General features: G+C 37.3%; 2 protein-coding genes across 4 annotated transcripts in view; both read right to left on the bottom strand.

Moving 5' to 3' along the window:
- The window catches only part of zgc:113278, an 852,580-nt gene that overhangs the window by 731,890 nt on the left and 98,701 nt on the right, over positions 1-21,989 (bottom strand). The gene's annotated exons all lie outside the window — the stretch shown is intronic.
- On the bottom strand, positions 159-21,841 carry sgk2a (serum/glucocorticoid regulated kinase 2a). Of its 2 annotated transcripts, none has more exons than XM_009296592.5 (13): positions 21,716-21,841; positions 19,861-19,954; positions 19,709-19,761; positions 19,501-19,558; positions 17,780-17,863; positions 14,837-14,968; positions 10,630-10,742; positions 9,992-10,028; positions 9,821-9,907; positions 8,916-9,011; positions 5,905-6,060; positions 5,718-5,807; positions 159-3,308 (listed from the first exon to the last, which is right to left on the bottom strand). In XM_009296592.5, exons 2-13 carry the CDS (start codon positions 19,876-19,878, stop codon positions 3,147-3,149), a joined length of 1,086 nt encoding a protein of 361 aa, XP_009294867.1. In that variant the 5' UTR covers positions 19,879-19,954; positions 21,716-21,841; the 3' UTR covers positions 159-3,146.

Below are 21,989 nucleotides of genomic sequence, written 5' to 3'. Positions count from 1 at the left end.
ATGAAATCCAAATAGGAACTTGTATGTCATATACCAGATTTCTACATGTGATTTCTTGCCTGAAATCTTTACTCCTGTGTCAAACAGAAACAAAAGTGCCACATGCAGAGGAAAATGTAGCACTACAGTGAATTCTTTCTGATGTTTCACACACTGTAACCTCTTTCACTGATTTTATTCAACGTTTAACAAAAATATGTAACATTTATATTAGCAGAATGTCTCTATAATGAGGAAAAAAATAAGTGTAATGCCATTTTTCAATGCAGTTACACTTCTCAAGACTTACTGTAGGCATTAATACATGATTTCATATTAAGGCACAGTCATATAACATTCACAGATCATATATAATGTAGATTTGATTATGCGACGTTTTCATAAAAGAGCACTGACTACAGGACGGTTTGCGTAAAGTGTGTGATTTGTCCACGCTCGTTTCAGAAATCAGATAAAGCGCACTGGATGTGGATGTGGCCTGAGGCACGCAGATCAGATCCACAGAGACCAGCAAGATCAGAAATCAACAGATTTTGCAATTAGCTGTTTTTCCAGTGGTGCAATCAACAAATATATGTCTCCTGCAGTGTCCTTACACAATAAAACATGTGTACACACACACACACATGTACAGTTGAAGTCAGAGTTATTAGCCCCCCCTTTGAATTTTTTTTTCCTTTTTAAAATATTTTCTAAATGATGTTTAACAAAGCAAGGAAATTTTCACAGTATGTCTGAAAATATTTTTTCTTCTGGAGAAAGTCTTATTTGTTTTATTTCGGCTAGAATAAAAGCAGTTTTTGATTTTTTTAAAACACCATTTTAAGGTCAAAATTATTAGCCCCTTTAAGCAATATTTTTTTCTTGATAAACTACAGAACAAACCACTGTTATATAATTACTTGCATAATTACCCTAACCTGCCTAGTTACCCTAATTAACCTAGTTAAGCCTTTAAATCTCACTTGAAGCTGTATAGAAGTGTCTTGAAAAATATCTAGTCAAATATTATTTACTGTCATCATGACAAAGATAAAATAAATCAGTTATTAGAAATGAGTTGTTAAAACTATTATGTTTAGAAATGTGCTGAAAAAAATCTTCTCTCTATTAAACAGAAATCAGGGAAAAAAATAAACAGGGGGGCTAATAATTTTGACTTCAACTGTGTATACATACACATACACTACCAGTCAAACGTTTACAATTTTCACAATCAGTACAATGTTTTAAAAGAAGGCAATTCTGCTCACTAAGGCTGCATTCATTTGATGAAACATACTGTTAAACTGTGAAATATTCTTATGGTTGAACGAGTGGAACGACTACGTCTTAAAACATCACATAAAAAAGCTGAAACCACATGGGGAACTATCTTAAGACTCTTGGGAATCTAGCATTTTAAGTTAAACTCTCATCTTTATTTCTAACCTTTATATTCATGTCACTGGCTTTGTAAATATGTGAGTATTGTCATCTCTTGTTTATTGACCTTATCCTCCGCAAACGAGCGGGCGCTGCCATTTGAATCTTTTTGGCACGAGACTTCCGGTCTCATTCACTTCCATTCATTTTTAGACATTAAAAACTGCTCGTTCCGCTGTTTGATGTTGCAAACTGATATTTTCTTGTTATATTATTCTACTTGGTCTGTATAGTCAGGCAAACATTTGTTTGTAGAGCAAGTAGTTTGACCGTTTTTTGCCGTTTATTATTCCTAGTCATTTCTCCCATAGGCGACTGAAACGGAAGTTCTAAGACAATCGCGAAAACAGGCGCACTTCTGCATTTTAGAATAAGGTCAATATGTTACATATGTTGTGTGTATATATTTATATATATATTTGGTAACAGAGACGATCCCTTCTGTTTTTTCTTTCTTTTTTTTCTGAGGGTGGGGGTGGGATTATTGTCAGTTATTCTGTCTAATTTTTTCTTCTCTTTATTGGTATTTTGTTAAACATCTTATAAATGTTAAATAAGATAGTCTAAATAATTGTGAAATATTATTGCAGTTTTAAATAACTGTTCGTGTATTAAATGTAGTCTCAAATGTAATTTATTAGTGCAATTTAAGGCTGAATTGTTTCATCATTACTTCAGTCTTCAGTGTCAAGTGATCCTTCAGAAATCACTGTAATATGATGATTTGCTCTTCTATTATGATCTGTTTTTATTGAAACAAATTCACTAATAATTGCTTGTGCTGAAATGATTTTTTTTTCTTGATTTAAAAAATGGATGTTCAAAATAATAGCTTTTATTTGCAATATTTTTCACATTTCAAATGTATTTTTTTTTCACTCTTGATAAATTGTTATGAATAAAATTAAATTCATGTATTTGTACTTTTGTACTGTGTGTGTTCAACTTCCCAAACTGACAACAGCAACAATAGTTATGTTTCTTCTTGAGCAGATCATGACACTAGAATATTTAAAGGATTATGTGACACTGAAAACTAATAATGCTTAATATTCAGCTTTAAAACGGACCTTTTTCCCCTTTTTTTACAAAAAGTAATTTGAGTGTCTGATGTCTCTAGAGTGTGTTTGAGGTTTTAGCTTAAAATAAATGACAAACAATGTTTTTTAATTCGTTGAAACCGTCCCTTTAATGCTTTGATCCAAATTGTTTTGGTGACTGTCGCTTTAAATTCAAATGAGATCTAGTCAAATATTATTTAGTCATCATGGCAAAGATAAAATAAATCAGTGATTAGAAATTAATTATTAAAACTATTATGTGTAGAAATGTGTTAAAAAAATCTCTCTAAACAGAAATTGGGAGAAAAAAAAATAAACAAGCTGTTTAATAATTCAGGGGGGCTAATAATTCCGACTTCAGCTGTACAATATATCACTTTAAACTATTGAAAATGTCAATATAAGCCACTTTTTCTAAATTTTAGGAGGTTAAAAATGTTGGAAGTAAGATTAAGATCCCATAATGCAATTCAAAAGCATTAATAAATGTGGAAAAATAAAAACACGAATCATACAATATGGAAAACTGCTAATTTCCGTATATTCTTTACAGTGTGTGTTTTACGGATGCAGAATGAGTCCGACCTCTCAGAGCTCTTCTAGTATTTCTGCTTCACAGTTCATGTTTTTGTGTGTGTGTCCAGAAACCTCCATCTGTTCTCAGAGAAAGCCATCCTCTCCAGAGATGTAGGAGAAGCCGGTGAAGGCGTTGGAGCTGCTGGTGGCCAGGCTGGGCGTGGGCTCCGGCGTGCGGCCCACTGAGTGTGGCACCATCTCTCTGGTGAACTCTGGGTCAATGTGCTGGAGGTCTGCCGGGCCTCTCTGGAGAAACAACACACACTTATTATGACACAACCTGCTGTGTTTCAAGAATGAAGTTTTTCTCCAAAGGAGCACACGCGCTTCAAATCTTTAGGAAAATACAGTGCTTTGTAGCCCATATTAAAGCAATATAGTTGTCATATATTGAATGTATATTGATGTCTAAATGCCAGATCTACATTTGAGGGCAAAATTATTTGCCCTTCCATGAAATACTTATTATTTTTTCAAATGTTTATCAAGTGATATTTAATGGAGCAAGGAATTTTTCATAGTATTTCTGATAAATGTTTAACTTCTGGAGAAAGCAACCCAGGCTCATTGTGGAAATGTGGCCCCGCGGACATTTTTGGAGACTGCGAAATACGTCCCAGGAGGTACGTATTTGTGCAGTTTTTGTTTTCGCGAATCCGCGAGAGGCCGCTGTGCCACATTTTTTCGCGTCTCGAATGCCTCTCGGGAGCGCACGCCATTTGCGTCCGCGCTGTTCTCGCGTAAAAAGCCGCCGGAGGCCGCTGTCGAGCGACCGTCTGTCCGACTGACTGAATGACTGAACGATAGACTAGGCGGCTGGTCAATCGGCCGACCCAGCCACCCTCCTCCTCCTCCTTCCCTAAATCCAAGTGACGATTTCCAAAAGCCGTCCAGAAAAAAAAAAAGCAAACGCCATCATCCGATTTTGACCTAGTTTTCGGATTTCGCCGCATTCTCGTCCCGTCACAAACTTGTTCGCTTTTATTTTTTTGGATTCTGTTTTTCATCTTACCTGATTTCTGGAGCCGTTCTTCCCCGGACTCGAACCCGGTTGTCACCGCGGTTGGCTCATCCTCCTCCGGGCCTCCACTTCGCCGACGTAACACTACGAGCTAAGCGGACAAACTGGTTGCAGCGGGAAAGCCCTTCACACGGAGGTGAGCAGTCACAGCCGGCAAGCGATAAGAAGAGGAGTGGCGTCACACTGCCTATAGCGTTCGCTCGAAAAAACGAAATGCGGCCATACGTACCTCCGGCCACATAAATCACGCTCTCCAGAAACGTCTGCAGGGCTACGTTTTCAGAATGAGCTTGGGTTGGGAGAGAGTCTGATTTGTTTTATTTTGACTAGAATGAAAGCAGTTTTTAATTATCTTGAAATCAGTTTAAAGTCAATATTATTAGCCCCTTTAAGCTACATATTTCTCGATAGTCTACAGAACAAACCATAGTTATACAATAACTTGCCTAATTACCCTAACCTGCCTAGTTAACCTAATAACCTAGTTAAGCCTTTTAATTTCACTTTAAGCTGTATAGAAGTGTCTTGAAAAATATCTGGTCAAATATTATTTACTGTCATCATACTTGACGCACAGCACATTGTACCGTTATTTGCAACCTAAGGGGCGACGCCCCTTGTGGAGGGCTTTCCTGCAGCAACCAGTCTGTCCGATTAGCTCATCGTGTACATTAGCAGACTTGAAACGCAGAGAGGAGCTGACCGCGCTGATGACAACGACTGGGTTCAAGTCCGGAAGAGAGCGATTCCAGAAATCAGTTGAGACAAAAACAGAATCCAAAAAATAAAACGAACAAGTGAACAGCAGGGTGAGAATGTGGTAAAATCCAAAAACGTGGTAAAAATCAGACAAGGGCTTTTCTTCTTCTGGATGGCTTTTGTAAACCGTCGGTTGGGTTTAGGGGAAGTAAGCGGGTGGGCGGGTCAATCGGTAAAATTAGTTGGGTTCAGGGAAGGAGGAGGGTGAGTCGGTCGATTGGCCGGTCGCCCAGTCAATCATTCAGTCGGTCGACAGCGGCCTCTGGTGGATTTACGCGAAAACATCACGGGCGCAAACGGCATTTGCGAGAGGCATTTGAGATGCGAAAAAGAGCACACAGCAGCCTCTCGTGGATTTGCGAAAACAAAAACTGCAAAAATACGTACCTCCCAGGACGCATTTCGCCGTCTCCAGAAATGTCCGCTGGACTACATTTTCAGAATGAGCCTGGGTTGTAAAAATTTGTATTGTTATATTATTATTATTTTCTCTTAAGCATCTGCACTCCCAAAAAGGTTTTCTAAGCCACAAGTCATATATTACAGAAGTCCCAGAGTGGCTTCTCCTACCACAGCAAACTCCAATTTTTCAGTTTGGCACCAGTTTATCAGGAAGTACACTTTTGTTCTCTTTGACTCATTGGATGTAAACGTTGCTTATTCACTTTTATATGAGATATTCCAGTCTAATTTGCATCTTTGATTGCAAACATAACGAATGGCTGCTTTCCCCCCACCATTCCTCAAAATATCTTGAACAGAAAAAAAGAAACTTGTAAAATCTTCCAACACTTGAGTGTGAGCAAATGATGAGGAAATTGTTTTTGGGTGAACAGTCTCTTTAAAGCCCAGAGGGAGTCTGTAAGAGCTCTTACCACATTGGGGTTGTATGGAGGATTGATTCGCTTGTGGTAGAGGTCGTCCCAGTTTATGGGGGCAAAGAACACATGGTTTTTAATCTCCAACTGCAAAAACCACAACAGTTGACACATTAACAGCGATAATGTTGAATTGATAAACAGTTTCACAGTGACAAAAACAAAACACCAGGCGGTCACTCACGAAGTCAGCGATGGCTCCAGTCCGCCGGTGCTGGTCTTTCTGCAGCAGGCCGTACAGCAGCAGACAGGCCGACTCGGACTTTCCCGGCGGCAGATGCAGAGGTTTGTGCAAGATGGCGTCGTACATCTCAGACACGTCCCGGCTGTAGAATGGAGGCTGCTCATCACAGTTGTACAGAAAAAAACATCAGTGTATCCCATTACAGCAGCTCAACTTTTCTCAATCATTTACTCACTCCATTGTCAGCCGCAATCTTTGTTTTTTGGGGATTTTTTTTTTGAGGACATTAGTGCAGTGGACTTCAGTGGTGCTTAGTCGGTTGAACTTTCAATCTGCAGTTTCAATGCAGCTTTAAAAATAACACTATAACTATAGGGCGAGGCAGTGGTGCAGTAGGCAGTGCTGTCGCCTCACAGCAAGAAGGTCGCTGGTTCGAACCTCGGCTCAGTTGGCGCTTCTGTGTGGAGTTTGCATGTTCTCCCTGTCTTCGCGTGGGTTTCCTCTGGGTGCTCCGGTTTCCCCCATAGTCCAAAGACATGCATGTGTGTGTGGATGCTCCCAGAGAGGGATTGCGGCTGGAAGGACATCCGCTGCGTAAAAACTTGCTGGATAAGTTGGCGGTTCATTCCGCTGTGGCGACCCCGGATTAATAAAGGGACTAAGACGACAAGAAAATGAAATTAAATAAACTATAACTATAGACGAATTACCAGTTTGTAAGCATTCGGGATGCGCATGCATTGAGGTTGCAGAAAAAAAACGGGAGAGCAAGCATTTACAGCGAGGGAAGGATATCCGAAGCGGAACAGAGTTTGTTGTTGTAATATACAGTAGTAGTTATATTGATTACATATTATATATATATTACTTACATAATGCTTTCAGCGTATTATAACAGCTCGTCACCCAGTGATAAGCACAGTTATTCAGCAAAATGAACGTTAAAGTGAGCAGCGTTCGTCTGACAGGTCCATTTGCGATAGCAGCCCCCCAATGGATATTGGATAAGACGAAATGAAGCATCCAGCCCCAAATATACAACTCTCTCATTGAAACTCCAAGTGATTTTACAAGAGAGAAGTTAAAGGCCTACAAGTCTTTGGATGCCAACAACGTTGTTCTGTGTGGTCATGTGCCAGAAATAATGTTCCATGTAGTGCTAAAAACCGAGATTCTGCCTAGCCATAGACAAGGAAAGAAGACAGAGCTGTACAAGGCCTGGGTAATCATCAACAAGCAAAACAACTGCATTCTGACAGCGAACTGCCCCTGTATGGCAGGTTATGCGAATGTACACTTTAACATTTCATTTTAAGCGTTCAGTGTCCGCAGTTTAATTAACCATATTTAACTTATTGCTGAAATTATTACGCCAATCAACAAAGAGTAATGTATATGATTTAGCATAGCGTGAACTTACCTGATATAACATGAGAACTGCAGAGTCGAGCATTTTTAATTAGGTCCTCACTCCATTCAGCTCTTATGATGGCTGTTAGCCTTAGACGTCCGCGGTTGGCATTTAAAGCAGTGTGGTGGACGGTAAAATTAAAGTTTTCTATTTTAGGACTTGCGAATTTGGCATCCTACAGCACACCACGACATGTTTCCTATTGCAACTGGTCTTTTTTTGCAACCGCTATACGCGGTTAACCCGTGTGATGTCATGTGTGACGTAGGTTGGTATTTCCCCTGTAGGCTACATTTACAGGCTGTGGCTGTGGTTAAAGTATATGAATTTATTTATTTCAGATTTTCATATTGTTTTAGTAGTTAAAACCCGTTACTTAGCATTTTGAACCTGCAGTTTGTAAGTTCAAACCCTTGAGACAACCAAACCGTCATTTGATTTTGATTGAAGCAATAAAGAAATAAACATCTTGGATTACAAGTGGGGGAGTAAATGATTTGGAAATGTTGATTTTGGAAGTGAACAAATGGGGGGGAATGCTTGAAATTACAGGAGTTTTCCGGGAAAAATAACAATACAGAAGGGTGGCGGGAGATTGGTCTTAAATACAGAAGACTCCCAGGAAAAACGAGTGTTGGCAGGTATGCTCACGCATACACTTCACTCTGACTGTGGTGGGCATTTTTCTCTCTGGCTGTTTCTCAATTCCAAGAACGCAGAGAACAGACTTGTGTTTTGTGGAGAGTGGTCTTGCCAGGTGTCCTCGGAAGAACGAACTCAGGAGACCGCGAGGGCAGAGAACGCGTCCTTTGAGAAATGAGATGCTGCGTTCTTCCTGATGGTCACATGACCTTCACGTGTTTTAAACGGAAATTATTTAAACATTACAGCACTCATACAACGATTTATTGTTTCCCCCCTTTTTTCAAATATATACTTTGCATAAAACATTATAAATATACTCTGCACAATATAAATAAAACAGATTTTAATACGAATTTCAGCAAACAAACAACCCTTAATGTGTTTATTCCTTTATTAAGATGTCCATGGTAATGTTTACTTTCACCGTTTCATTTAGGGAAACTCCTGAGGTAAATAATTCATATCTATGAACTTTAATAATAAATCTAGATAAAATGCAGCGCTTCCCACCACCAGTCGCAACGACTTCTGGGACTTCCAGAGCGAGTTTGGTGCTCAAGTCTGCATCAGTGCGTCCTCGATATCAAGAACACATCCGGGAAGTTTCACGCGTTCTCCGTACTTGCGGTCTTGACCGCTGAAGAACGCATGTTGAGAAACTCAATGTCTCTGTCTTGCGTTGAATGCTGTCCACTATTCGCAACAGACTGTCATTGATCAGATTAGCCTCACGCAAAGGAGGGGTTAGGGAACAAAAGAATCACTGAACGAATCTGATGGGAGTCGCTGGGATAATTTGGTAAAAATACATGCAAATTATAAGACCATGAAAGTGCTTTTTGATATCATCCTGTTGTTGGGGACCCCCAAAACCAAAATATGACCCTTTTTAATGCATAATAGGGGCTCTTTAAGTTTAAGCGAAGGAAGCGAGTGTATAAATGAACAGACTTACTAAGCTGTAAAGCATCTCATGGAGCACAGCGCCGAGACACCACCAGTCCACCGTCCTGTCATACGGCTCTTTCCGCAGGACTTCAGGTGCCAGATACTGAGAATCACACAACACATTTCACATATAAACCAGATTATCTCTCAGCTATACATGCAACACACTGGAAATATGGTATCCTGCTCAAGGGTATAGAATTGGCAGAGTATCTCCAAAAAAAAAAAGTACTACCCCACAGCTCTCTTTATAAGGCTGCATGTAAATTAGGACCAACTTTGCTCATTTTAATACACTCACAAAGAAGTGAGGTACTGGTATAGGCACTGAATCACACATCTGAACTGCTTTCTGTACTTTATTGTACAGCTTTATAAATAGTTGAGTATAGTACATCTAATGGGCAGCATGGTAGCACAGTGGGTAGCACAATCGCCTCACGGCAAGAACGTTGCTGGTTTGAGCCCTAGCTGGGTCAGTTTCTGTGTGGAGTTTGCATGCTCTTCCTGAGTGGGCATGGGTTTTCTCCAGGTGCCCTGGTTTCCACCACTGACCACGACGTGGTGGCACAGTAGGTAGTGCTGTCGCCTTACAGCAAGAAGGTTTCTGGTTCGAGCCTCAGCTGGCATTTCTGTGAGGAGTTTGCGTTCTCCCTGCATTCGCGTGGGTTTCCTCCGGATGCTCTGGTTTCCAAAGTCCAAAGACATGCGGTACAGGTGAAATTTGTAGGCTAAATTGTCTGTAGTGTGTGAGTGTGTATGGATGTTTCCCAGTGATGGGTTGCAGTTGGAAGGGCATCTGCTGCGTAAAACATGTGCTGGATAAGTTGGCGGTTCATTCCGCTGTGGCGACCCCTGATTAATAAAGGCACTAAGCTGAAAAGAAAATGAATGAATGAATGTCTTTCCCACCTCTGGAGTGCCGCAGAAGGTGGTTGTGGTTCCTTCCGGCTCTATACCTTCTTTACACAAGCCGAAATCTGTCAACACCACGTGGCCCTGAAAGAGAAGAGAAACACACCATCAAACTCTGTTTGCTAGACCTTATGCGTATACTACAGGAGTCCTCAATAATGTTCTTACCTGGTAGTCTAACAGAATGTTTTCTGGCTTGAGATCTCTAGATGGGAACATGAAGATGTTTGAGTAAGAGTAATGTAGATTATTCACCTTATTCTCCGTGTACGAGAGGGCACAGCTGTTTGAATCTTTTTGGCTCGAGACATTCGATCTCATTCACTTCCATTAGTATTTAGACCACAGGTGTCAAACTCAGTTCCAAAAGGGCCGCAGCTCTGCACAGTTTAGTTCCAACCCTAATTAAACACACCTGATCAAACTAATTGAGCCCTTCAGGCTTGTTTGAAACCTACAGGTAAGTGTGTTGGAGCAGGGTTGGAACTAAACTGTGCAGGGCTTCGGCCCTCCAGGAATTGAGTTTGACACCCCTGCTTTAGACGTTAACAACAGCTCGTTACGCTACTTGATGAAGCAAACTGATATGTTCTTATTATATTATTCTATTTTGTCTGTTTAGTCATGCAAACACTTGTTTTTTAAGTGAGTAGTTTGACCGTGTTATGCTGTTTATTATTCCTAGTCATTTTTCCCATAGTCAACTGAACCAGAAGTTCTAAAACAATCACAAAAACGAGCACACTTCCGCATTGAAGAATAAGTCAATAATGTCATATGAAAGAAAATGTCTGCAGAGTACTGACCTGTAAACTATATTGAGAGAGTGAAGGTATCCAATGGCACTGGCCACTTCAGCCGTGTAGAAACGAGCTCTCGGCTCGGAGAAACATCGCTCTCTTTGCAGATGATAAAACAGCTGGAGGGCGACAGGAGAGAAACATTTAGGGCCCTATCATACACCCGGCGCAATGTGGCGCAAGGCGCGGAGCAATACGTGTTTGGTAGTTTCAGCTTGGCGCAAGAGTCGTTTTGAGGCGCTACGCTGTTTAAATAGCAAATGCTTTAGCGCTCATATGTGCGCTCATAGGCGTTCTGGTCTAAAAAGGAAGGCGTTCTGAGGCGCATTGCTGGCGCGTTGCTATTTTGAGAATCTATAATAGATTTTTCATTAGACCAAAACAAACCCGGTCTAAACTTCGGCGCAGAGTTGCGCCTCGCTCACACACTGCTTAATACACACAAGAGAGCAATAGGCAAATATCTTTACATATGAAAAAATTTAAATATTAAGGATATATATAGGATATAAATATAAATGATTAAAATATTACAAAACATATTATTTTCTAGCCTACATAAATATGAAAAATCACTGCTTTTATGATTTCTTCATCTCGGGAGGCTTTTTCAGTTCATTCATAACAATTTTCTTTTGTATAATGTTATTATTATTAGCATTATTATTTATTATATGCATATTTATATTTGTATTATTAAAAACAAGCTTAGATTTGTCCACCTGTCAGGTTTTAGACCATATGGGGCATGGCAGGTGTATTTGGAAATAACTCAGTATTGACCACACTTTGTTATTATTAATCATTTATTCGTTTGCTGGAAATTAGAACTGAATTTAGAAATAGTTTTGAAACAAATCTTTGCGCTTAACAAACTAAATTAATTATTTATAGGCTAATTGATGTCTGTGCGGTAAGGTTTCCCTACCCACGAGAGCAAAAGCGAAAGTAAACTTACTTTACGTCAAAATGCGCTTATGGCGCAACGCAGCTGGCTCTTAAAGGGAATGGGAGATGAGACTCTGATTGGTTTATTCTTAAAACACACCTATAACTTATTAAGAAAATAAACTCAACCCTTTTAGATCATGTGCCACGGCGCAAAGCGGATTTTCCCGTCCGTAAATTAGCAAAAATGCGTTCTGAAACGCCCTGAAAGTGTTTGCGCCCTGCATTTTGCCCTAAGATGCCATGTTTTACAGTAAATTTAGAACAGCTAAAGTGCATGCGGAGAAGAGTTCCTTAAATGCTCTCATTTGTTAAAAATTCGCTGTAAACAATGGCTTAATGAAGCTTATTGCTTTTATTAAATGGTTATTTATATACAGTTGAAGTTAAAATTATTAGTCCTTCTGTTATTTTTTTTCTTTTTCACATCTTTCCCAAACGACAGTATTTCCTATAATATTTTTTTTCTACTGTTTTAGTTCAGCTAGAAGAAAATAAGTTTTTCATATATTAAAAAAAAAAACACTTTAAGGTTTTTTCGATTCACTTTACGCTCAATACTAGTGTATTAAAAAAAGGTGGTCAAATTTAAATATCTAGCAAAGAATAAAGAAATCCGTTATTAGAAATTTGTTATTAAAACTATTATATTTAGAAATATGATGACTTCTTTTCCCGTTAAACAGAGATAGGGGGAAATGTTTAAAGGGAGGCTAATAATTCAGGAGGGCTAATAATTCTGACTTTAACTTTATGAATTATTCCAAATATATGGGTGCTTTTAAAATGTTCTGTATACATTCTGTGTCTCCTAAATGAACCTACAAACTTACGAACAGCTTTGACTCGTAACACAAATTAGATCAAGTAGCTCTAAAAGTTATGTTTGTATATGTATTTCGAGACATTTTATCTTGTAGATATTAACCTAAAGACTCCCATTATACCTGTTTTTGACCGTCTCTGGTTCTGAATCACACATTCAAATTCAATTATATATAAAATATACTGTATATAAAATAAAAAAACATATTTTGTGTCTCTACATTCTGGTCAACTTTGCTGGTTATAAAAAGGCAAAACAATCTGTAAAGCACTGATAGACTTGCTTCAAGTGATGCCATTTCCTCTGGTGGGAAACTCTGGAAGGCTTTGAGGCCTTGTGTCTTTAATGTCAACTCTTTTACTGAGCTATTTCACTAAACATCATTGGCTGCATCCGGAATCGCATACTTTCATACTATATCAGGGATTCCCAAACTTTTTTATTCTGGGACCCACCTAGGCAAGTAATTCAATCTCAAGACCCACCATAATATTTTAATATGGAAAAATGGGCAAAAAATGTCTCCATTCAAAGCAGTCATAAATATATGGTGTGCGGCTTTTGGGATTTTGTGATTTGAAATGCACAAAATGAGGCTCGAAGTGCTTTTTGTGGGATGCTGGCTGTAACTGTGATATTTTTTGTTGTTGAAAAAGATCCTCTTTTTTTTCAGAAGAGAATATGATCAACCTTTGATCAAACCCCTGGATTATGATCAAGCCCCGTCACATCGCAGTAAACTCCACTGCTAGTGTATAGTCATAAGAAACTAAATAGCTTTTTGATCGACTACTACAAGCTGGGAAAACGTCAGATAAATATGCCAATGCAATTAACGTTATCGCTGAATTGATCTAATATTTACACATTTGCTTGAGGAAGGAATGATGGGGGTACTTACATTACTATTACTATTTTCCATTACATCTATGCCCTTCCATAACATTAGCTGACGTTAAAACTAACAGATAGCACTAGAGCTATTTATAGCACTATAGCTTTATATAGCACTATAGCTATTTATTGATTAGCAATCTGTCAACGTTGGGATGTAAAAAATATGGGACAACAAATAGCTTCAAATGATAGAATACATAGCAAACATTAGAAAATATTGACAATAAAATAAAAGTTTTAGCCTATTAAAATCAATGTCCTATCCAGAAATTAAATAAAGCTATAAAATCTACTTCACTTTTAATTGTATTTGCATATTGATTAAAGTTACTATAGTTATTTAGTGAAGAGCAGCAAATTAATCTCTCATTGTGTTTTGTTTGATAACAGAGGTGTTCATGCAGGGGCGGACTGGGACAAAAATTCAGCCCTGGCACTGTAACCACATCAGCCCACATTACCACACCGACACAGCCCCACCCACGGACACGCACATTCAGTATTTATTTTGGTGTACAGATGGTAAAATAAAATGACATTCTTGCCAGATTTTAATCTTGGATTGGGTCGGCCAATCTTGAAATCAGGCGGCCGTCACCGATTGGGCCAAATGCTTAACATTTATTATTATTATTATATTTATTTTTTTATCAACATCATAATAATAAAATAATAATAAAAGCTTCCTGCACGTAAAAACAATTTATTAAAAAAAAAAAAAAAAAAAAAACTGACCGGCCCACATTTAAAAATTGGTCCGGCCCTTCTGGCATTTGCCAGAATTGCCAGATGGCCAGTACGCCCCTGTGTTCATGTAACAATGCACAGATCTATAATGAAGCATTTGACTACTTTAGTAACTGTTTGTGCTCATTTAAGAGAAAATTAGTAGTGTTTAAAATAAAACATGCAGGACGGAGCAAATAAAACAACAACAACAAAAAAAATGAAAAAACGAAAAGAAAAAAAATAAGCACTTTTCCGACGGTCCCTTACTGAGAGCTCCGCTCTGCGCGAGCTCTACCGGCTAAACGCAGATTGCGAGGGCTCAAACGGAGCAGTGGTCGTAATGTCGAGCGAAAAAAAAAGAAAAAAACAGCTGTGAAACATAACCAGCTTTGTGTTTTTGTAGGAAACACACTTTAGATATTTTAGGGTTAGAGGTTTTTGAGTTATTGCCGTCAATCGTACTGGTTTTGATTCACCGCAATGTAAATATAGCTATGTGACTTTGCGTGACCCACCTTTGTTTACTGTGCATCCACAGTTTGAAAACCCCTGTACTATGTAATATTCTAAAATCAGTATGCTAGCCGAAAACAGTATGCGAGAAGAACCCAGAAAACCTATTACTTCTGGTGAGATTCTGAAGTGCGTATCCCATGCACGCTGTGCTATCCCATGACGCCCCATGAGGAAAATTCATAAATGGGATTGAAGCGACGCAACTCACGAGGGTAGGTCATGTGATCATAACAAAATGAGGAAACTGTAATTTATCAGTGAATGTTGTCTGCACAAGACGTGTTTTTTTCCTCATACCTCTCCACCATTGACATAATCCAGGACAAAATAAAGCTTCTCAGAGGTCTGGAAGGAGTAGTGCAGCCCGACCAGAAACGGGTGTTTGAGACTCTTGAGCAGCACGTTCCTCTCGGCCATTATATTCTTTTGCTGCGGGACACAACGTAGCATTAATAGAGACACACAAGAGAAGACAGATATGAGCTGACACTATTAGGACAGGACGAGGCGACAGTGACGAAACACTTTGCAGCAGATTCAGGAGGAGCTTTCAGTGAGGGAACAATGAATCCTGCCAGCATCTTGTACAGGGCTATCTCAGTGTAGGGCTGCACAATATATTGTTTCAGCATCAATATCGCAATGTGCACATTGGCATTACACTTGATTTGTTGAGTCACTCCCATCACCCTCCCGTTGAGTCAAGTTTAACCATAATAGAGTGAGAATATCATGTGTTTTTCAGGCCTGTGACTGTGAGCATTTAATGAGTGTTTTAAGAGGTTCTCGAGAGATCTACCCAGCGACGTTCCAGGGACAGATGAGTCTTCGTTGAGGCCATCTTCCTGCCTAACCACGGCGAATGTAGCTCTGCACAAGACTTTTGGCCAGCGGAGAAATTAAAATGGTCGTGCCCAACTGAGTCTGGTTCCCTCAAGGTTTTTTTTTCTTCACTCCCATCAGGTGAAGTTTTTTTTCCCTCTCCGCTGTCGCCACTGCCTCGCATGGTTCAGGATTGGTAGAGCTATGCATCGATGAATTTGCTCTTCAGTGTTCGAACTCTCAGTAATGATTAAATCACACTGAACTGAGCTAAACTGAACTGAACTTAAACACTAAAACCTGAACCACACTGTTCTAGTTACTATGACAATTTATGTGAAGCTGCTTTGACACAATCTACATTGTAAAAGCGCAACACAAATAAAGCTGAATTGAATTGAATCTACCCGAGCTCAAACTCCCCTCTCGCCCTGCAACAGGAGGGAGCCCCGGGCTCGAGCATCTCATGAGCTCAGGGCTCTCTCCCGGGACAGCATGCCTAACCAGCTTATTACCAATTATCAGCAAAGTGTGAACTCTTGAAATATCGTGCAGCCCTACGTTGAAGAATGTTGGAAACATTCAAAAACAATTAAAATGATTAATTCAGCAAGTGTTTAACCTGTTTTGAGATAGGAATAATCTGTATTTTTTGTGTATCTGTGATTTTAATTTAATTCTATGTCATTATTTTTGAGTGCTGGTTGAGCCAAAGATAATTTTCCATTCAGGTGAACTGTCTCTTTAAAAAAGTGAGTAAACCCACTGTAATTTTTTATACTTATATATTATTATTATATATTAGTACCTAAAGATTTTCAGAGGAACTGTTTTGTACTTTTATTTACTAATATGTACCCTTGTGGTATTAATATTTACCTTTTAGGTACAAATGTGTGCCTTTTGAAAAGGTGCCACCCCAGTGACAGCTCCTGTACCTTTTTTTCTGACAGTGTTCCCTCCAGGAACGATTTTGGTGATCCCTGGTTTAAGGCGTTCCCATTTCAGTCATTATTATATCGTTTCAATCCTTTTAACATCTGTGCAGTTTTGGAAATTATGTAAATGAAACGAATTAGTTAAACACTTATGACTTTATTCATGTAACCACATACACAAACAAAACATAATAGACTGTCTAATTGTAGGATTAAGTGTAAAAAACTAATTCAGGATCTTAATGTTGACATAGTTTAAATCGTTTTGTAGTAAAATTTAAAAAACAAACAATAATGTCTTACATTAAAATGAATTACTATAGTTAATTTAAAAATAATATAGTTATAAACTGATAAACTACTGCATCTTTTACTAAACTGTAGCAGATGGTTTATTTGCTTGATCATTTTAAGCCAACACTCATAGCATATTTGAATAAAGTGAGCTAATCGCTTTTTGCGGTGTAAATATTGCTTGCAGCAACAGCGACTGTAATAAATTAAAAGCCAGCAAATCATGTAACAAAATGCCAGGGTGCAAAGGACAGGGTGAAAGTTTGATTAGATTAGATTCTGTCATTGTCATCATCATTTAATATCTAACACTATCCCAACACCTTTTGCTCAAGCAACCTTTTAATAACATGCTGAAAACGTTAACACAATTAAACCATTTTTTTCATAATGCTTTAATTACTTGTTTCATCCGTAAGTAAATTTCCCATAATGTTCAAAAACAATTTAAAATAGAACAGTACCCAGTGGTCGGGTTTGTCCACATTTGACCAAACATTGGGTTAAATCAACCCAGTATTTTGTTTAGAATAAAGGCTAAACTGTGCAGATGCAATATCCTGAAGGACTTTAATGACAAATAAATGTACCAAAGTCTTTCATAATCAAAAAAAGAGTTTTTACTTTATCTATATGTACTTATATACAGTATATTAATATGTTAAGATACATGTTATCTGTATTTAAGTAAACCTGTGATTAATTAACTAATGAAAGGTATCTCATCATTTATTCTCCCTCATGTGGTTTGTAAACCTTTGAGTTTCTTTTTTTTCCGTTGAACACAAATATATATATATATATATATATATATATATATATATATATATATATATATATATATATATATATATATGTATATATATATATATATGAGGAAGCTGGAAAACCTGTAACCTTCGACTTCCATAGTAGGAAAATAATTACCATAGAAGTCAATGGTTACAGGTTTCCAGCGTGTCCAACAAAATTTCTTTCTTTTGTGTTTAACAGAAGAAAGAAACACAAATAGGCTTGGAACAAGTGAAGGATAAATAAATTGTAAAATTTGAAATGTTTATTTATTCGGGTGAACTATACCTTTAATATTTCATATTATGTTTGTTATATTTTTAACTCAAACATTACTCGCTTAAGGATTGGTTATTTGAGAAAAACAAGCCAGATGAAACAAATAAACACCAACCTCTTTTTTCTTCAATATAACCTTCTTCTGCAAAACTTTGACGGCGTAGAATTTTCCATCTGCTTTCAGTTTTGCTAAGAGCACCTGCAAACCAATGTGATAGTTCAGATGTTGTGTTGAATTGAATGCCATTTGTTTATTTTTCCCTTATTTTTGGGGTGTCACTTTATTTTTGATGATCCCTTTAGCACATTCTTTTCTTGATAAAAAAAATTTAATCCTTAAAGATCTCTCTTTAAATCTTATATTTTCTACAGAATGCTTTACAATAATATATTTGTGCATATACAGTTGAAGTCAAAATTATTAGCCCCCATGTGATTTTTTTTTCTTTTTTAAATATTTCCTAAATGATGTTTAACAGAGCAAGGAAATTTTCACAGTATGTCTGATAATATTTATTCTTCTGGAGAAAGTCTTATTTGTTTTATTTCGACTACAATAAAAGCAGTTATTAATTTTTTAAAAAACATTTTAAGGTCAAAATGTTTAGCCCCTTTAAGCTGTTTATTTTTTTGATAGTCTACAGAACAAACCATCATTATACAATAACTTGCCTAATTACCCTAACCTGCCTAGTTAACCTAATTAACCTTGTTAAGCCTTTAAATGTCACTTTAAGCTGTATAGAAGTGTCTTGAAAAATATCTAGTCAAATATTATTTACTGTCATCATGGCAAAGATAAAATAAATCAGTTTTCAGAGATGAGTTATTAAAACTATTGTGTTTAGAAATGTGTTGAAAAAAATATTCTCTCCGTTTAACAGAAATTGGGGAAAAATAAACGGGGCTAATAATTCAGGGGGACTAATAATTCTGACTTCTGTACATTCAATTAGTCAGTATTAAAGTCGAAACTACTAATCTAACAAAAAATCCTAACAAAAAATAGTAAACCCAAATTAATATATTGTGGGAAAATATTAAAATATTGAAACAGCAAATAGGAAAAAAATAAACATAAAATATAGTTATAATTTTTATTTATTTAATAACTTGAATTTTAATGTACCATCTTTCCATTCCTAAATATTTTAGGTGACCAAAATGTTATTTTGAAGAATATAACTGTTTATTAAAACATATATTCACTGAGAAATGGATAATAACAATCAACATAAGGTCTATTAATGCTGAGCACACATGCAAGGTTTCATCAGAATGAGCAGATATATAATTAAAGGGACGGTTCACCCCACAAAATTTAAATTGCATCTTTATTATTTACTCAGGTCTTCATTATTTACTTGTTCCAAACCCGTTTAAGTTTCTTTCCTCTGTTGAACACAAAAGACGACATTTTGAAGAAAGCTGTAAAGCTGTAAACATTGACGTCCAAACAGTATTTGCTTTTACTATGGAAGAAGTCAATGGCTACAGGTTTTCAGCTTTCATCAAAACATGTCACTTTGTGTTCAATAGATTAAGAAACTCATAAAGGAGTGAGGGTGAGTAAATAGTGTATAAACTTTAATTTTTGGGTGAACTGTCCCTTTAAGCAGACACTCTAATGATAATTAATTGGCATGAGGTTGCATTGTAACATGTGCTCTGCTCATGAAAATAAAGTGATACCAATTCCTTCCTCTAAACAATCCCGCTAGAATAACAACAATCTTCCATCAAGGTAACCTTAGCGGACTTCCTTCTGCAGCGTTAATGATTAGTGAAGTCATAAGGCACGCAGTTAATCAGACAGGGGCATCAGACGCGCCTCACCTTCCCAAATGTCCCTTTACCAATCACAGCCAGGAAGTCAAAGTCAGTGGGTTTGGCACTGAAGCACACAAGACAATAAAAGTGAGAAATGACGATAATATTTAGCAGTCACTATATCACAAGTGGCCATCCGTGCACATAAATCCATCACTTGCACATACTGTACGAAAGCTTTACAGGACGCTAATAAAAACAAAACACATCTTACTGAGGGTTGACGGACGCGCCTAGATTGACCTCGTTTGATGGAGACGGTGGGGTCTGTAGGGACATTTAAATAGGTTAAAGGTGTGAATACACACTAGCATAAACGCTGAAGCTGTTAAAATATATATATATAGAGAAATAAAAAGCTCTTACTGGATCGTAATAAGCCATCTTGTGTTTCCGTCGTTGACAGTCTCGTCAATTTCTCTCCCAAATGTCGGGTTTAATGTCTCATATGCTGGCGACTCTAGGGAAAAAAACTGGATCTTCAGGTTTTTGTGACACAGCAGACCCATGAAGGACATTTAGTGACAAGTTTACACGGTAAATACAGCTTTGCAATTGTCCTGCAGAGTAGGACTATCAATAAACACCACGCTCCAAAAGGTTATCTCTACTGTTTAGCTTTCAGATACGCTGTTGTTGTTCGCTCGATGAAGTAAAACAGTGAATCATTAGGCTGTTCGTGTCAGCCCAGATATAGCAATTTATATTAAATACTATAGTGTTTTTGAACAATATTATATTGTTTTATAAGTATTCACAACACTAAATGCTAAACTGAGGTAAAGTTGTTTCTATTTTAACAACTTGTGACACGGTTGTTTACAATGCTACGTTGAATGTTCACTCTCAAAAATAAACGTACACGAGCCGTCACTGGGGTGGTATCTTATAAAAGGTATTTGTACTTAAAGGTCCATATTTGTAACGCAAAAGTATATATATATATATATATATATATATATATATATATATATATATATATATATATATATATATATATATATATATATATATATATATATAGTACCTAAAAATTTTCAGAGGAACACTTTTGTACTTTTTATTTACTAATATGTACCCTTGTGGTATTAATATTGACCTTTTAGGTACAAATTTTAGGTACACCCCAGTGACAGCTCCTGTACCTTTATTTCTGACAGTGTTCGGTCAAAAATAGCATGCAAGAATGACTTCAAAACAACATTAGCACTATTTAATTGACTGTGAACAATGTACTTTAATAGTTTTTTGCTAAATATGATTTTCCTATTTAGAATTTGCAAAGAATTTTGTATTTATATTCATATATTTAACCTCCACATACAGGTATGTGGACAGCACATTTTAGCTCTTAAGTGGCTGTTTAAAATACTTTGAATGTTTTATATTTTGTTACAGACACACAGCGTCATCCTGCAACTGTTTTGCAGCATATAAAATGTCCCAAACACTATTTTTAACTGTTCAAAATGGGAAAAAAATTAGTTTTTACTCTCTAATAGTACAAACATGTTTAAAAAAATCCACGTTAAATATGCATTAAAAAACTGTCAGGAAAAAGTGTTTTATGTAAATTCGGACCACGAATCCTCATATATGGACATATTTTTTTTCTAAAAGTACATCGTATCAAAAGATGATGCTTAGGTTTTTATTCTAATTAGTTTCTATTAAGCCTAAACAGCAAAGAGAAATAAAAATGCATGTAAAAAACACCTTGGGCCTTAAGAGGTTTATAAAATATTAATAGAAAGTGTGAATATAATCCAACTCTACCCTTATTAATGCTAAAGCAATACTGTAGTATTATCTAGTGAACTGATAAACACTAATATACTTTACTTGTTTACTACAGCGCATTTCATCAACCCTAAAGCTTTAGAAAACTACAGTAGCACATAGATAATGTGTTTATATTTGTTTGTAGAATTACCACAACAGATTAGTTCAGTTACTTCACTATAGTATTGTTCAAAAGCACCAATGAACACCAAACGTGTAGTAGACATTTTAATTATGACCCCAAATAATGAAAATAATAGTAACATTAAAGATTCTTCCTGTAATTATAAATTGTGCAAACAGCAGATTGGTGTACACAAAAACAAACAGTGTGCACTGCGGTGTGTATTAATACACCACAACTGAATAAACCAGGAGACACAGACGACAACATGCGTTTGGCAGAATCTGTTCACATGTATGGTGAGAATCATCTTACCTGTGTGTGTGTGTGTGTGTGTGTGGAAGATGTTCAGCTCATGGAGTTTTGTGGAAGTGCATCATTTTCTGCTCGCGAAACGTCCCGTCGAGCAGCTGCTTTGGCTGAAGGCCCGAGTGAATGATCAACCCATGTGTGCAGGACACTAGATATGAGAGAGAGAGAGAGAGAGAGAGAGAGAGAGTGTGTGTGTGTGTGTGTGTGTGTGTGTGTGTGTGTGTCAGAGAGACCTAATGTACGCAGTTTAGCCTCTCAAGTGTGTGTGTTTGTGTGA

Source organism: Danio rerio, chromosome 23 (assembly GCF_049306965.1).
Source record: "Danio rerio strain Tuebingen ecotype United States chromosome 23, GRCz12tu, whole genome shotgun sequence".
Taxonomy (NCBI): Eukaryota; Metazoa; Chordata; class Actinopteri; order Cypriniformes; family Danionidae; genus Danio; species Danio rerio.
The sequence above is the reverse complement of the archived record's forward strand: the minus strand, read 5'-3'. Positions and strand labels throughout refer to the sequence as shown.